Genomic DNA, 17,304 nt, shown 5'->3' with positions numbered 1-17,304 from the left:
CACCACTCAAATCTCCTAGTCACAGTGATGAATCCATCCCTGACGGTTCGGTCCGCACATGGTGAGGGCACCCAAGTTTGCTACCCAGAGAACAGAAGGGGTGCCGAGACGCCTATTTGGCCCTATTGGAAACGAGATAATACTAACTGTGGGTTTTGCGCCAGTCGTATCACCTCCTTCATGACGTCCGTCGCTTTGTACCAGCAAACATGGCCTGTCAGTTCACACCTGCGTCTGTGGCACCGAGTATTTCACGGAAGATTCAGGACGACCTTACCATATCGGCGCGGGATGGGAAGCTATCAAGAGAACCACTCCAATGACCATGTCGGCCACTGCGAAGAGATCCCTCAGTAGCGCCAGCCGATCCATCAGTCCGCCAGCGTTGAGAAGGAAAGTTTCACACGTAACTGAAGACACACACGTGGCCTGCACATGGCCTGCACACCCAGACCACGTTCGAATTTTCAGTTGGAATGTCAATGGCGTCGGTCCATTACTGCAGAAACCCTTGTCTTTCGGCGGTGCGTGTCTGTCGCCGCTCCGATCGTTCTTGAAACGCCACCAGTGGCCTCAAGTGCTTTGTTTGCAAGAAGTCAAGGTCAGCTCCAGAGACGTCGCGACCCAAAGACAGCTGCAACAAGCTGCCAATCACGGTCACGCGGGCGGAGAACCTACGTACACGGCTCATTTTTCTCTTCCGAGAGATAAGTACAATGCTACCGGGTTTGGTGGCAGAGTTCACGGTGTTGCCTCTTTTCTGAGAGATGACTTCGCCCCAGGCGTTCGTGTCACCCGGCGGCCAGACTGGGACCTCGAAGGTCGGGTCTTGATACACGAACACGAGGTCGGTCTAGTCATCATCAACGGCTACTGGGTCAACGGGACACCTAATCCCTACCGAGATCCTACAACTGGTCAGATCTCCGGTACCCGACATGACCACAAGTTGCGTTTTCATCGGCACATGCTGGAAGTGGTTCTGGAGTACGAAGCAGCTGGCCGCCATGTCATTTTGATCGGAGACATGAACATTGCTAGGTCTCGAATTGACGGCCACCCTCATCTACGAACGTCCCCGCCGCAGCATGTCAAGAATCGGGCTGACTTCAATTCCAAGTTTTTCGACGAACCCAATGGCATGCGTGGAACCGATGTATTCAGGCATTTTCACGGTAACACCAAGAAGTTTACGTATCACCCGCGTGGAAGCGCGTGGGGTGCGAGCTGTGATCGAGTAGACTTGATCATCACCAGCCACGCCTTGGTGGACAAGCTGGATGCTGTCACCAACACTGATATTCTGGATTCTGCATCAGAACGTGGACATAGCGACCATGTCCCGCTCTGGATCTCTGTTGATCTAGCAAAACTCGTTGAGAAAACCCAAGTCGCTGTGGACGCTCCTTGAGGCTGAATCGTTGATCATGTCACTGACCGCCTTTGTGGCAACAAACAGTGCAAACCCCGCGATACGGAGAAAGGATAATCCGACACATTCCCCCTCCTCCCTTGCATGACCTCTCAGCCTTCCAACCTCCATCCAAACCCTCTCGGAGAGATTCTATTCACTCTTTGACCAAGATCCTTCCTCAAGTTGGATCTTGGCCATCAGATATACGAATCTCCCAAAAGCCTGCCGTCACCAAACATGTTGGCACTCAAGTCCATGAGGCCCCCCTTTTCAAGCCCAGACTCACGGCACGCGACCAAAGCAAAGGTCCAACTCCCGTCGGAGGTTTTAGATGCGATTGCTGAGCAGCTCTACGAGAGTGATTTTCGGCGATTGAGCTCACTTTTGCCTTTTTCTCTCGTTTCACACCAATTCCGACGGTCAGCGTTACCCTTCTTTTTCAGAACGGTGTCCCATATTGTCCGTGAGCACTTGAATGAACCGGAACATGGGCTTCTGCGTTACCTACTCAACAATTGCCATCTCCTTGGCAATGTTCGCACACTACACGTAAAACGGCCGTTAGGAATACCTCCATTTAGCCCATTCGAAAACCCCGTTGTTGTTGGCAGTTGCGATCATCATTACATGGATCTCGAGATGATCCGTGAGAGCCTGCCTCTCATGCATCGGCTCCGTCGCATCACGTATGTACTTTGGAGAGAGTTTTATTTGTCCAAAAACGAGCAAACGTGAATGCGGCGGCTTTCTTGCTTCGATTCGAACCTATGTAACTAATGTTGTCCAGGTTGGAATGCTCCGCAATTGCAGCATACCACGTGCTTCAAATGCTGCCGAGTGACCGCCAGTATGAAATTGTCATGGACCACCTCCGCACGTGTTGGCCATGGGCAGACTCGATTCAAGCAGTCACTGCTCTGCTTCCTCTTGCTGCACGCCACCAGGTTGCAATAGGGGCGTTTCGTTCACCTCCTTATGACAATTCTACACCTGATCAATCCATGTACGACGCACTTGCGAACGCCACGGCCGTAGAGGTACACCACCACTGGCTAACTCGTCGGCCTGATGCTACTGATTCGGAGAGGCGACATTTGAAAGAAGGTTCTTCGTGGACCGAATTGCGGCTGATGGTCTCGCTAGCCTTACGTTCCACACCGCGGCCCTCGATATGCGATTTGGATCCATCAATGATACCGTGGGCGAATCTTCGGCGACTTGCCATTGAATGGACCATTTACCCATCCATAAATGACTTCATCTATTCGTGTGCTCCTCGGCTCAGCCATCTTCAGGCCTTGCGCCTGGATGCATGTCGTATGTGGCACTATCACGAAGCATGTAGCTACGTATCAGATGGGGAGGAAGACTCCCTAGGAAGACTCGCAGAGCACCCTTTTGCGATCGATTTCACAAATATGCCAGAACTGCAAGAGCTGGAAATCAATGGAATATGTAACCACATCCCTATCACGGATCTTGTGGGCCCAAATCTACGCCGGCTCCGGCTGCATCGCGAGAATCCCAGGTTTTCGGTCTACGGCAAAGAGAGCCAGCGCAGCCACACTGACATCCTCGCGACGGCGAATCTCGCACCAAATCTTGAGTGGTTGGAGTTGGATATAGGCAACATCGAGAATTTGTGGCATCCCACCGCTATCCCTGGCGTGGATGTGGACGTCGAACAATATGCGTTTCTGAAAGCTCTCACTAAGTTTGGGCATTTGCGATTCCTCCGCCTATTCCCTCCATTCGCACCCATGACCTCTCAGCCTGCGGACCACTGGGTGCCACATGTTGTACCGGTCACGGATGACCAGGCTGTCCGCATCTTCGAGCAACTGCACCGAGAGCGCCCCTCCTTACAAATACTGTCCATCGCTGCAGCTCCATCCTTCAGTGACGTTGACACGATGCATTGGGAAGTCACGCAACAAGGAGATCAAACTGTCCTGACGACCGGCCACAGGAACCGACATTATAACCACTGTCAAACCTGGATTGGCCAGCGGAGGGTACGAAGCGAAATCAAACGCTTCAGCACGCCGCAGACATACCTGCCCGACTCTGGTGGCTGGATGCTCGAGCGAAATGATTTTCGTGTAAACCGTCCGTTTCCCTTTGCTGATGAGGTCTACAGATGATCCACGACTGCATCGCCACAGTCTGAGTCCTCTATCCCACACATAATGACATTTGCTTTCCAAACAGAATATTTCAGACCTTTCGGCTTGAGAGTCCCTTAAAAGTACCCACGAGGATCACGTTTTGGCCAGTGGAAGCTGGAATGAACATGTCCACTCTCGCTATTCTGCGGGCCATCCCACGCGACGTATACACTTTACGTCTCCATTGAGAACAGGCATTGGAATAGCAGCTCAGCTTCTTCTCCCAGACCAACGGAGTGCAAGATTGTGCCTTGTTCTAGCAATGTTCACGCACTTGCTTGCCAGACAAGTCAGAGATCTAGTTATTGGTTTTACTGGTGACATCAGATTTGCGCGGCCAACTAGCTGGCTACCCTGTCTCAGTCAGGGCAATTCGAAGACGTATGGCTTGCACACGGTGATTGTTCACTGATCCTCTACCCAAGGCCTTCTATGCAAGACTGACAGAAGGGATTCCTCAAATTGCGAGCAACAACAAAATCTATCAATCCCATGCCCCAGGCATTGCTCTGGATATTACCCCAGTAGCTATGCAACCCTCACAGAAACGGCCAGTGTGGTCAAGATGACCCTCATTATCTCGACTCTGTGCCCCTGACTCCTCGCTCCTCACCCACCAATCAGACAAGTCCATACCACATCTCTCGCACGCACGATCCAGGATCGTCTTATCAGGTGTGCTGCTTCCGCTCTCGGTAGCTTTCGTGCTATCAAGGCTGACGCGGCGTTGAAGGATGACTTTCCCAGCCTTTGAACGCGATGTAAAGAAAGCCGAAAGCTCTTTGAAGAAGGGAGATCTCGCAGGGGCAATATCTTGTGACGGCAGTGGCGTATGCATTTTGGTTGGACCGCATGATCCGGCAGGAGGGAGAAATGACTTGGCGGTCGAAGTCCTTCGGAAGGGATTTAGCGCTTTCGTGGTTGAGAAGCTGCGTCGGATACGACCCAAGGAGCCAGTTTGTAACGAATGGGGCTCATCTGATGGTGACGTGATTAAGTGCTGGGAAGGCGATGTGCTTGACCTTGTTGAGGCTGAGAATTGGAGCCCCTGACTCTTCGAGGAGTCTACAGACATATGGGTACCCGGACGAACCCATGAGGCAGTTACTGTCCCCATTTGCGGCATGGACGGCTGTTCCGCCAAGTCTAACGGAAGCTGGTGCGGAATGTTTGGACAAGAGGACCGTTCAGCAGCCTTGGGAGACTGCGGAGGTGTGGCGAATGGTGTGGAAGATGCTGTGGACTGCTTCTGCCGTGGAGTCTGGTGTTGCTGTGGGCCTGACTGATATGGAGGCATGAATTCTGCATGTCGTTTTGAAGACTGAAGGATCAACCATGGAGGACGCATTGTATGTTTTTGGTTTGCGGCCCCGAGTTTGTTGGCATCCGGATTCAAAGGATCCGTCAACGATAATCTGGAGGAAGCTCCGTCCAACAAACCCTTTGGATGTATGACTTTGCCTGGACGATTTCTCGGCGCTCTAACATGCTGCTCCAGCTTTGCAAGGGACTCTGGCAAGTCGACACACCGGGAGCAGACTGGCGGGTCCTCGACAATCATGCCATGTTTGTGCGGCTTGCAATTGCAATCAAGATAGGGAGGGGGGAGCAGAGGAGACTGGTTGACCGTCAGTAGATTCTGGCTATAGTGGTGAGCGTGTGTTCCAGCATTAAGCCAGCCATACTGCGCAAATGAGGCAAGAAAAGCAACTCCAATGCCACTAGCACCATCCAAAACTGACAGCGTCGGTCTCTCTGAACACTACCTCTCCGCAGCGCCAGCAGATGCTCATGTGGTATATCCATCGCCAACAGTCGGCGCACACAATGCGGCCATCCAGACCAAAAGTATGTGGCAACGATTTTTGCTCGATCCAGCAGACGGTGCAGAGGAAGGGATGGGACTCGAACGATGTGGGCTCAAAGTCTTTGCGCGGCTCGGGGTGCCTGGGTGGCGCGGGAAGTGGTGGGGGTGACGCGATGGCGAGGGCGCCGGAGATGGATCGAAAGGACGATAGCGATATGTCGGGACTCGATAGGGACCTCGAAGGAGCGAACGTGTTCTGCGGGTATGCCATGGAGTGGAAGACATGCGGTTGGAGTGAGAAGAGTAACTAACGAGTGGATGAACCGAAAGGAAGGAGAGACGAGGGTGAGGTGAAGTGAAATGAAATGTCCTTTTCATCTACCAAAGTGCGGAATCACAGGCGAAGTTGCTCTTTCCAATCTTCTAACTAGGCAAACCACCATAACAACCGAGAAAGACGGTCCCTCCCAGCCAAACACGATCGATTGAAAGACTCTCTCTACGAGGTATGTTTATGCCCTCCAGAAACCGCTCGCCAACCAAGCCGCATAAGAACTCATGCCAACAACAAAGCCGAGCGTGCCAAAGTATCCCACCGGTCTGCCCCAGCCCATCGAGTCGTTGGCTCTCAACCCGAACTCGACGTGCGCGATCCTGAAGAACAGCAGCACAGCCAACGAGCCGGTCAGGGCCCATTTGTTACCACCGTTCAACTCGACAAAGGTCGCTACGAGGAGAGCAATGGGGACATTCTCGACGAAGTTGGCGTGGCACCGGGCGCTGACGAGGAGGCTGTAGCTAGGGTCGGGGGTGGTTGTGGACGTATTCGAAGATTGACTCTTGTTGGTTGTCGTCGCGGTGGTGGTGTTGGCGGCGGCATCAGTGCCTATCATGGTGTTACACGACACCCGCACCAAGCTGACACGCAGGTTGAGGAGGGCGTAGTAGGCGGCGAATGCTAATGTTTCCCACCCAGTCAGCATGACCGCTCAAAGAATGGATGAAGAAGGGTCATCATACGTACCTGGAGCAAAGGTGGCTGTTACGGGGAGCATTTGAGGCACGAGATTTGCAGCGGCTATATCGGCCGGCCATGTCAGCTGAGATGGCAATTGAACAAGAGTCTTGGAATCTTACCAGACATGTCGAATCGAGTGCGATTGTCGTGGTGTTACGATGAGACTGATTCAAAGAGGATATTGCTTGGTGGAGGGTGGGGAGACGAGATCTGATGAATGCTTTGAGGGTGCTTCTACAACAACTCAGGATGAACAGAATCCAAATGCCCACGTATTTATATTCTTCGACCTCCAAGACATTGTGAGCAGCGCCATCCCATCCCTCGCATCGCGCATCACAGGGGCCTTGAAGAGCTCTGTACCTCTCTACATCGCTGAACCAATCCAACCATCGGTCCCCGTCGTGCCCGTGTAATATGCTAGCGCGAGGGGTTTTCTCTACAGGTTCCCGATCGGGTTCAAGCGCAGTTGCCGCATTGGGCATGTGTATTTCTCAGATAGAGTTACGAGACCCGAAAGGGCCCAAAAGCCCAGGAACCAAGCCCGGACCCAAGACCCTACCAAGCCCAAGCCAGACCAGATCCGCACTAATTTGATTTGGAACCGATTAATTATTTGGAAGAAAAGCTGAGTGAGGCTGGTGATGATGAGGTGTGAGGATACGAAACGAGGTTTTGCCGGAACTCTGTCCGTACGTGTGCGTACGTCCGTCCGTCGCTCGCGGATACGCTATACATACATACACGTCCCTCGTACATACATATATACACCTGCCATATATCGAGGCTTTGTGACTTCCGGATTCTGATTCACTCGCATTCACACCGCGCACGTTTGGGCTGGGCTGAGTTAGGCTGGGATGGGCTGAGTTGGGCTGAAGTCGTGTAACCCCAAATCTCACCTGCCGGTCCGTACATACGCACGCATATACGCAGGGAGTGAGAATATGTGTGTGTGAGGGGGGGAGAGGGAGGGAGGTCGGGGGTGTTGTTGCGTAGTAGACTCTTCGAGGAATTACACAAGTCAAAGAACCCGAATACAAGACTCATAGAGCAGATTGAACCGGTAGTCAGTATATACTCCAATACCAGTCCACTCCAACTTCTTAATTTTCCTCGGCCATGCGAGTTTTGAAGGTGGTCACTCAAGAGTTAGTTAGTTTAGCCATATATCGCCCGCGGGTCCAAATCACAATTATGAGCGAACAGTGAAACCATTGGTTTTTCTGGAGAATAACCCGATGTTTTTCAAATATAAAAAAAATACTATCTAATGCCCGAGGATGCTATTGCTACTATTGCTTTGTAAAACCCGCCGTGCCGCTATGCTTAAAAAAAAGGATTGACAACCCACCAACTCTTCCCGCTCATATTAGATACCCGAGGGGGAAACCCCCGTATCTCTTCTTTCCCTATGCCATGCCATGTCATGCTGTGCCATCACATCATCATCATCATCATCCCTTTGTCTCTTCTCGGGTTCCGCCCACTTGTCGTTCCGTGGGGAAAAAGGGGTGACGAGAAAAGGAAGGGCGATCCGCTTAGTACTTGATGTGGCAGCGGATCAGGCACTCCTCGACACCGAGGGCCAAGGGGGGAGGGATGTTGGCCTTGAACTGGGCAAAGTTGTTGGCGTCGATCTGCTTGGGGAAGCCGAGCGAGGCGTCGACAATGTCCGGGTTGGTGTTGATGATGTAGTTCTGGGCGATGGAGCTGGCACCGGGGTCCTCGGAGTTGAGGCCGGCGATGGCCACGGCCGGGTAGCAGTCGTTGTTCTGTTGCCAGTGGATCGAGCCCATGGGGAAGACGGTGCCCTGGAACTGGGTCAGTGACGTGGTGAACTCGGTCGCCAGGCCGTTCTCGAGCACGAAGCCCGTGGTGAAGTTGCTGTCGGTGGCCACGGTGAAGAACTCGCTGGCGTCAGGGTGGATGTGCGGGGTGTTGAGACCGCAGGGGTTGAAGAAGATGCCCGCGGCCGAGATGCCCAGGCCCGTCAGGACGGGGAAGTTGGCCCGGTTGGCCAAGTCGACCTGGCCACCCTTGCCGGGTGTGACACCGGGGTTGGCGGCCGGGTTGAAGTCGAACTTGAGCGCAATGTTGCCGTCCTGGATCTCGGACTGGATCTCCTTGAAGCGAGCCACGCGGGAGTCCTCGGTGAGGAGCTTGGCGATGGTGCCCTCGGTCGGGACTGGGTTGGGGCTGGCGGTCGGGTTGCCGTAGCTGGTGCTGTACGAGCCCTGGCCCCAGTTGCCACCGGCCGAGTACTTGTTGTCGGCGCTGGAGTAGCTAGACGCGCTGGAGTAGCTGCTGGAGTAGCTGGTTGGCGCAGCGCTGTAGTAGCTGGTGGTCATCGAGTAGTCTCCGCTGCTGGAGTAAGCAGCAGAGCTGGCTCCCATGGGAGTAGCGGTGGCGGCGGCCGCAAAAGCAGCAACGAGAAGCGACTTAGAATGCATTTTTTTTTTTTGGTTTGGGTTGACTGGATATTTGATTGGATCGGGGGTTTTGTTAAAAAGTGATTTGGATTAGAATGTAGTTGGTATTGATAGCTTTGTATGCTAAAGAATGTGTCTTCAACAGCAAGGAAAGAAGAAGTAGGAAATAAAGAGAAAAAAGGAAAAGACTTGATTGGGTTTGTTTGATTGTTTTTTGTTGTGAATGGGAGAAAAAAAATCCAGTCGAAGGTGAGAGGGTTGTTGGTCTTTTATGTGTCTTCGTTATCGTGTGTGTTGGGGTTGCGATGCGGAATCTGGCATCGACCATTCACACCCTTGCGTACCTGACGAGCAAGCAGCCTTCGGCAAGTCGTCCCTGCGGCCATTCCATCGCATCTAAGCTCTGCTTACTGTGGATATCAGACGAACGATTATTCCAAAGTAGGTATCTAAGTGGTGTACAGGGATTCGGGAAGCAAAAAGACAATATCCATTATCAGCAGGTCCGACAATGGCGGAGATAGACATGGGAGGGGGAAAAGGGCAGCCACAGACTGCGCATTATTCTCGGATAGGCTTCACCCATGATCCTTCGCCGCGCGCAAACTAAACAAGCCCTCATTCTACAGAAGGGTTTAGTGCTCACGCTTCCTGTGTGGTTGCCATGGCCCATGGGACGGGACCGCGGCCTTTGTCCAGGCACGGGGTACTGTACCAAACCCCTCACCCTGTTTGTAGGATAAGCCAGGTGCCAGATCAGGGAGAGCGTGACTAATGCAGGCTGGGAGGGAGGCTGGAGAGCAGGCGAGCACGCAAGGCGGAGGCGAAGGAACCACGAGGAAGGCGATGAAATGGATTGGCCTTGGAATATTCTATTTTCGTGAGAGGCCGTTGATAAGCATTTTGTCCTGCCTACCCCTAGCCGTAAAAGGAAAGGCTAGCGCCATGTGTATGTATAGTCATTGGCCACTTTGGGTAAGCGGAACGTTGTCGAGCCGACATTGGACGCCGTGGGGTAAAAGTGGGGTCACCGCTGACCGTGGATAGCGTCCCTCTCATCAGCGACTGCCACATGCCTAACTTGGACCATGTCCCAATATCATTCACCGTGACCGCTGTCGTTCTGATCAATTTCACTGCTTCCCTCAGGAGCCTGCTATCTCAGCTGTGGACTCATGCTGACCTGTGTCTGACCGACATTTCCAGACGAGCACAGCTCGACAGTACGAGTATGAATCCAACAATCTCTTTTTACCAACCGCTCGAGGTCCCTCTGCAAGCACTCGCGCACGTTGTCAGCCGCCTAACACCAGTTTAAACCACACCGACACCCGCCTGACCGCCTGATCGGGTCAGGCTCTCCGACTCGATAACCGCAAACGATCTTGGGATAATTGGAGTAGTTCCCCATCTAACACCTGCCTCCTATTCTAGTATCAAGATCGTACCGTCACGGTCGGTGAACCCGGCATACAATGCCCGTGATCAGGGTCAGGCTGCAGAAATTACCAGGCTGCAAAGTCATGTATTTGGAGTTCCGATATTGAACGCGGACGAGGCCCCTGACTGTCTAAAACTGGCCACACGCATCGCCCAATTTTCCCAGATGCAAGATACGTAGGTAGGTTTAATTGATGTTCGGGACAGATATACAGGGGGGGTTTCGGCCACGCCGCGAGAGTGAAAAATTTCAAGTTCCTGCCTGGTGCAGGGTAAGACTCTGCCGCTCCAAGTTGGGTGGTATGGTGGCTATTGATATCGACCACTGATCCAATGCCACCAGATATACTTTTGGGCACAGGGCAACCCTGTAAAAAAAACCATATCACCCCAACAATCAACATGCTGCCAGATTCAACCGGGCGGACTCTATTTTTGCAAGTTCTGCACGAAGGAATCGAGGTTGAATTCCTCTTCGTACTGTCTCTCGTCCCAGAGTTCGCCAACGTCGTCGAGCCACCCCTTTTCCCCTTTCTTCCGAACTTCACCTGTCTCAAGATCGACCATGTCTTCATCTTTGGTGCCTCCCGAGTCACCTGCATTATCCGCTGTTTCGCCAAGATTAAAGAGGTCCAGAATCTGATCAGTTTCCATGCTCCCTAAGCCTGCATTCTGTTGATTGACAACAGTGGATGCAACGTCAATCTTGAACCGTTGAAGGCTCAGGATCTTTTCCTCCAAGGTCCCGCGCGTTATCAGGCGATAGACGTTGACAACCTTCTTCTGGCCAATTCGGTGTGCACGATCCATGGCCTGGATGTCTTTCTGTGGGTTCCAGTCATGTTCGACAAAGATGACGGTGTCGGCACCAGTGAGGTTCAGTCCAAGACCACCCACACTAGTCGTCAGCAAAAGACAGTCATAACTGGGGTCGTTGTTGAACTGGTTGACAATATTTTGACGTTTGGTGGCTTCCACGCTCCCATCGAGTCGCAGGAACTGCACACTAGGAAGCAGCTTGCCCAGAACTTCCGTTTGTACCATATCAAGCATCTCTTTCATTTGGCAGAAGATCAGTGCCCGATGTTGCGATACATAATTCGAAGCTGACATGTCATTGGCATCATTGGTGACGCCGATGCCGCAATCAATCAGCAAGTCGCGCAAGGCACTCAGTTTGGGTGCATGGGCAATATCGCGCAGACTGGATTTGGATGCTGCAAGTTGTTTTTGGATCGCCTCGTATTGCTTGTTTCCCTCCTTGACGACAAGGGCAGGTGAGTTGCACAGTTTGCGCATGTACTGTAAGGCTTGGAAGATGTGCTGCTTGGCCTCCTTATCCGCGGATCCGATGCTGTTCTCCACTGTCTTGCGCTCCTTCTTGAAGAAGTCTTCGAATAGACGCTTCTGCAGATCACTGAGATCACAATAGTAGTTCTGCAGAATCTTGGGCGGTAGATCGTTGAGAACCTCCTCTTTCAAACGCCGCAACAAAAATGGCAAAACCTGCTTGTGAAGAGCTTCAATCGCCAATGCACCCGCCTCTTGTTCTTTGGAAGAAGACTTTGCATTCCGGCTAGCCGCAATCGGTTTCGCAAATCGATCCTGGAAGACCTTCTCTGTACCAAGGAAACCAGGCATAAGAAAGTCGAACAGCGACCAGAGCTCCAAGACGTTGTTCTGGATTGGCGTCCCCGAAAGAATCAGTCTGTGGTTGCTGACCAGCCTTTTCACGGCCTGGGTAATCTTGGCCTTTGGGTTTTTAATCAGATGACCTTCATCCAATACACAGTAATTCCAAGTGATGGGTGTGAGAATATCGTTGTCGTTTCGGCACACATCGTAGGAAGTTATGACCACGTCTGCCGTTTCGAGTAAAGGACGCCGGCTGATCCGGTCCGCTGGAGGTCCCACGTATGCAACACAGCTCAAAAATGGTGCGTATTGCTTGATCTCCTGCTGCCAATGGCCCGACAGCGTTGGTGGACAGACAATAAGGGATGGCAAACGCTTCATATCGGGTGCTTTGGTCTTGGCGTATTCCTCGGCCCGGATGTGATGATCGCTTGCCACGATACACAGAGTCTGGAGAGTCTTGCCGAGACCCATGTCGTCGCACAGGACGCCATGAAGGTTGTACTTGTTGAGAAAAGCCAGCCAGTTCACCCCGTCTTGCTGATACGGTCGCAATTCCGCTTTGATTGCCACAGGGATCTGGAAAGGCTCAACCTTTTTCGGATCGAGCATTTGCGCCATGAATTTGCGCTCTCGTTCACGTCCTTGGAGCAATGACTCCGGCATTCCTGGCGGGTCAGGGATGCCCGCTTCCAGAGGCACCAGCTTCACCAATGTTGCAAAGGATGTAGTCGCAAGGAGACGGATATCGTTGTTGGCATCACTCATCCGGCCGAGAACAGGGACAATCAAGAAAATTACATATGGCAGGATCCTGTCGCCCATAGCCTGGATGAGGTGATAGACGCATTCGGTTATCCCTTGTCTGTCCCTCAGATCCAGGGGGTTGCTGATGTTAGGCAAAACATCCTGCACAAGCCTCGTCATGCCCTCAACGGGGATGACACTGCATATCGTTGCGAAACATTTGGCGGCGCTATATCTTATGACAGAGAGCCTGCTTCTCATTGCTTTCCCAATGAGAGGGCTTAACGACAAAACCCACTTATGCAAACCGGCGTCCAGAGTAGGTGACATCGTTCGCAACGCTGACATGGAGTCAACTAATGACTGGCCTTGCTCTTCGTCGACTTGTAGAGTAGCCGGATCAGATGGCTCGATGAGCTCGTGGATCGGGCCCTCAATAAGAGTTCTCAGTACAGGGAGTTTTTCCAGGAGCTGAGCGCCGTATGATTGCGCCAACTCATCAAGAGCACGTTTGGCACCTCGCCGCATGACACGAGCCTCCCTGGCCTCTTGCTCAAATCGGGCGGCATCGGGATGGTCCTTCCTGTCTTCTTCTTTTCGTAGTGACAGAACAATGTCCTCAAAAGTGGCGTTGGGGCCGAATTCTGGGGTCTCTGATGTATCCACGCAGGTAAATTTGACCAAGTTGGAAACCAGCTTGTCCACAGGGCCACGTTTGGGACTGGTGGTGTAGTAATCAATAAGCCCAGCAACGGCCGATGCAGATCGAGCTTGTAAGTCGTCATACTCTTCTGATTTGATGCTGTCCATAATGCATTTTATCAATTGACCTGGTTTCTTTGGGATTTCCTTGAGTCGAACCAGGATCGACGCAACCGCTGCCTTTATCGCAATGTCTCGACCTTCTTTGATCTTTTTGGCTTCGTCGACGGCCGTCTTAGCGTTTGTACGGGCATCGTTCAGATATTGTGTTCCTGAAACGCGCTGTGCCGGCGTAAGGCCTTTTAGAAGTCGATCAAAGTCTGTTGTCACGATTCTTTCGGCATCCGCAAGTGAGAAGGCTTTTGGGCCAGCACCGATATCTCCTTGACAGACTACGGCTATCGCTGGTAACCTGTCTCGAGAGACATGCGCCTGATTCTGGAACGCGCTAATCAAGGATTGGCATTGGCCTCGAGCAGCCTGCAGCGAAGACACTATATCTGCATACCAGTTGTTGCCGTCGTCATCAAGAATATGTTGCAGTTGTGACACAATACCTGACGTATCCGATGGGGGCCGGGATTGGTGCTTTGCAAGCTCCTCCAGAATCATTGCTGCAAATAACCTTGAACTTGAATAAGGTGAAGTGATGAACGACATCAGGTGGCTCCAGTTCTTTTCAATTAGAGATGGATTTTGCTTGCTGAGAAGGAGACCTAGTGCCATTGAGCAGACAATTCTAGTCCTCAGCATGACATCTAGTCCGACAAGGTCCACTTCGCCATGCAACATGTGTCCATCGGTATTGTGAGAAAGGCGCTGATTTGTCTCGGGTTTCTCAACCTTTCGTCGTTTCTTGGGTTGCTGGTCAGATTCAGGAGTATTCCCATGCTTCACCGAAATAGGTGCCATTGCCTGACCCGACGGCTTGATAAGGAAAATTGTTTCCATTGGAATAGGGCTCCTTGCCTGACCGATAGGCTGAACAGCGACCCCGACCATTGGTGAGATGTGTGGCTCCAAGTCTGCTGCGAAGGCAGAAAACCCTCGGCATTCCATAAAGGAGATGAGGGCTTTCCACACCTCAAAGGACATCCAGAGCACTCCTTCGTTTCGCTCGAGTAGCATGTTTTGGAATATCAAGCGGACCACGCGGCCACCTACCCACTCCATGTTGCTCGTGTTTGAGAGGTTTAGGAATGTGATCAAAGCCTTCAATACCGCCAATCGAACGCTGGTGATTGTGTGTCGCAGGAAAGGATACAGGCGAGGAACAAGCTTCTCAAACGACTGTTCCGGGTCTTCAGCGGCGTTGGTGCGCATTGCGTCCAAGATTTCAGGATGCGAGCAGAGAGTTGCAAGAAGGTCCATAACAGCGCCAGTACTGGCACTCAGGTCGTCTTGCATATCCAGGAGACAGTCCCACACCACGCTGATAAGTTGACCTAAAGCACCTGGGCGCATAGTTGTCAATTCGCCAGCGATAGGTACTAAGGTTGCTGCGCTGACCGACTTGACATCGTCGTCAGGATGGGCAAGCCCGTGCATAACGGCTGCGACAACTCCGTCGAGGAGGTGACTGTGACGGAGGAGCAGATCTTTGCGGACGGCGACAAAATAGCGCAAACCAATCATGCCTCCATGACATACTTCCCAAATTGGTTGTTTCAGACCAACGTTCTGCTGATTGACCATTTCCTGCAAGCAATTGTAAACAGAAATGGCCAGGTCGTCCGGTAATTGTGTGAGCAAAGCACCAAGAGTCTGACCGATCGTTTCACGGATCGGGGCAACAACTGTATCCGAGACGTAGTCGCCGAAGCGATCCAGCATCAAAACACACAGCAAGCGGCACGCAAGGTCATCAAGCCAGCGGCGATTCGCAAGGTCATTCTCAGCTCTGGATTTGCCATATCGACGACCGGCACCGCGTCCGTGCACCCGGAGGACTTCTCGCAAACCCATGGCTGCGCCGTGTCGGATCTCCCAATTGGGGTCAAAAAGATCCACGGACAGGAAATCGCACATCACATCAAATGGCCAGTCGTGGGCGTGCTCTTCATCGGGTTGGATGAGCGGCTTTTCTGGGACAGCTTCACCCTTGAACTCGGACACGAGTGCGCTGGTGTCATCGGAACCTTCTCTCTTGATAGAGAAGTAATCCACTTTGGCATCTCCGTTGGAGTCTTCATGGCCGTTGAGCTTAACAGGATGTGGAGTCGCTGAAACCGGTGTCTGGCCAGGCTCTGCCTGACGTCGACCTGAAAGGTCAACGACGCGCATCTTGCTTACGCCAGCTTTTGCCGCTGATTTATTCTTCCTCTTTAACTGGTTCAGCTGTCGTTTACTTAAGCCAGACTCATCATGCAGGGACTGGCCATTGTTGTCGGACGGGGATACAGCACTGTACGGTGCAGCAGAACCGAAGCTGTCCAGGCGTTGCAGTCCGGATTTTGTATCTACTCGAGTTACGCCAGGGGTTGTAGCAGATTTCTGCTGGGAGCTGGCTGCAAAGTCGTACTCGTTGACCAAGTCATCCTCCATATATTCGCCGCCGAGACCAAGTCGACTGGTGAGGCTCTGCTTCTGATGCGCCAGACGTTGGGCAGGTGTCATACCTGCCATCGAGTATTCATACTCTTTGCCGGCACTGCCTAGAAGCTTTTTCCCATGAGTGAGAATCAATTTGATGTCAAGGGTGCTGAGCTGGAGAAGGTCGTCGTCCTCGGGGGTTTTCTCTTCAATCTTGGAGGCGACCTCCTCAACCTTGAGAGGCTCTTCTGACTTTGGGTCCGCATCGTCAGCATTGGGATCGAACTTTTCGGCATTGGAGACGATACCGCCTATAGCTTTGGCGGCAGCGGTGCGAGTGTCCCATGATTTAGATTGTAGGTAAGGAAGAACTCTGCCTAGAAGGGGAAAAAGGCTGTCGGAGTTCTGTTTCTGGACATCGGCGAGTTGTTGTGCGGCAGTATTTCGAATGAGCTGGGTGCTCCCCTTGTCCAGCAAGCTGTAATGCGAGTTAGTATTAGGGATGATAGCAATGGTGATGCTCGCCAGCAGGAAGCGGAGGCCGCAAATACTCACGTGACGAGACGATCCAGTCTGTACGAAACAAGTTAGTCCACGCTTGGCAGATGCTGATGGTGAGGGTTCCAACCTTGAAGTTCCGGTAGTGGCCATTATTATTATTATTGTTCGCCAGTGTTGTAGTGTGGTTTCGTCTTTTCAACCACTCGCCTGCCAGGTCGCAACCCGCAAGCCATCAAATGAACGACGTGACCGCCGAGAATGGAATCAAGTGACTTGATAAAGCCGACCAGATCCGCCAAGAAGAAATTAGTTCTCAAGAAAAAGATGATGAGTAGACAGACGCGTCGAGGGTGAATTATCACAGGCCGGACTGGTCACGGTGTCATGAGTTGTCGGAGTGGAAAAATGATGATGCTGGTGGTGATGCAGTGGTGCCGGGGGAGGGCACTGGCAGATCAGAGAGTTGGAATCGGGGGCGCAGCGTGGGCTTAAGAGGGTCTGGAATGGCATTTAAATCCTCGCTTGCTGCGCCTGCAGCCTGCATCAGCCCCTGGCCTCTGATTGCTCTTTCCGCATACCCTGGGTGCCCGCCTTGTGCAAGATTCGGCCACTTAGGCGGCACTAACACCCCATTTGCGCACCCAAGCTTTTCGCAAGCGCGTCTTGGCAATTTTATCACCCGTCAAAGGCCGTCCACTGCCAGCCTGTCCTCCCTCCAGCCAGGCACGCCAGATATAACCTCGTACTCCAGTCACTGTTGAGAAAGGGCCTGGGATGTGCTGGGCAGAAGTACAGCACTTCTAGGTGGCAACGTTCAGAGAGTCCCGGGAGAGGATGAGAGCTCTCATATGGCACTCATCGAATTCCCTTCGTAGTTTAATGCGGTGTTGTACCGGGCATGTCTCAAC

General features: G+C 52.4%; 5 protein-coding genes across 5 annotated transcripts; 2 read left to right on the top strand and 3 right to left on the bottom strand.

Annotated features, from left to right (window-relative positions):
* Nucleotides 1–325: 325 nt before the first annotated feature.
* On the top strand, nt 326–1,411 carry AYO20_00467 (hypothetical protein; the record flags this gene model as incomplete). Its single annotated transcript, XM_022638778.1, has 1 exon — nt 326–1,411. The coding sequence occupies one exon, from the start codon at nt 326–328 to the stop codon at nt 1,409–1,411; it is 1,086 nt and encodes a 361-aa protein (XP_022505061.1).
* A 1,421-nt stretch (nt 1,412–2,832) lies between these two features.
* AYO20_00466 (hypothetical protein) lies at nt 2,833–3,558 on the top strand (the record flags this gene model as incomplete). Its single annotated transcript, XM_022638777.1, has 1 exon — nt 2,833–3,558. The coding sequence occupies one exon, from the start codon at nt 2,833–2,835 to the stop codon at nt 3,556–3,558; it is 726 nt and encodes a 241-aa protein (XP_022505060.1).
* Nucleotides 3,559–5,901: 2,343 nt separating this feature from the next.
* AYO20_00465 (hypothetical protein) lies at nt 5,902–6,372 on the bottom strand (the record flags this gene model as incomplete). The annotated part of the gene is made up of 1 exon (XM_022638776.1): nt 5,902–6,372. One exon carries the CDS (start codon nt 6,370–6,372, stop codon nt 5,902–5,904), a length of 471 nt encoding a protein of 156 aa, XP_022505059.1.
* Nucleotides 6,373–7,948: 1,576 nt separating this feature from the next.
* AYO20_00464 (hypothetical protein) lies at nt 7,949–8,860 on the bottom strand (the record flags this gene model as incomplete). Its single annotated transcript, XM_022638775.1, has 1 exon — nt 7,949–8,860. One exon carries the CDS (start codon nt 8,858–8,860, stop codon nt 7,949–7,951), a length of 912 nt encoding a protein of 303 aa, XP_022505058.1.
* Nucleotides 8,861–10,708: 1,848 nt separating this feature from the next.
* On the bottom strand, nt 10,709–16,546 carry AYO20_00463 (hypothetical protein; the record flags this gene model as incomplete). The annotated part of the gene is made up of 3 exons (XM_022638774.1): nt 10,709–16,373; nt 16,451–16,468; nt 16,524–16,546. The coding sequence occupies 3 exons, from the start codon at nt 16,544–16,546 to the stop codon at nt 10,709–10,711; spliced, it is 5,706 nt and encodes a 1,901-aa protein (XP_022505057.1).
* Nucleotides 16,547–17,304: the final 758 nt, after the last annotated feature.

The sequence above is a fragment of the Fonsecaea nubica genome (assembly GCF_001646965.1).
Source record: "Fonsecaea nubica strain CBS 269.64 chromosome Unknown Scaff2, whole genome shotgun sequence".
NCBI classification, from domain to species: domain Eukaryota; kingdom Fungi; phylum Ascomycota; class Eurotiomycetes; order Chaetothyriales; family Herpotrichiellaceae; genus Fonsecaea; species Fonsecaea nubica.
Note: the sequence above shows the minus strand (reverse complement) of the source record. Positions and strands in the feature narration are given on the sequence as shown.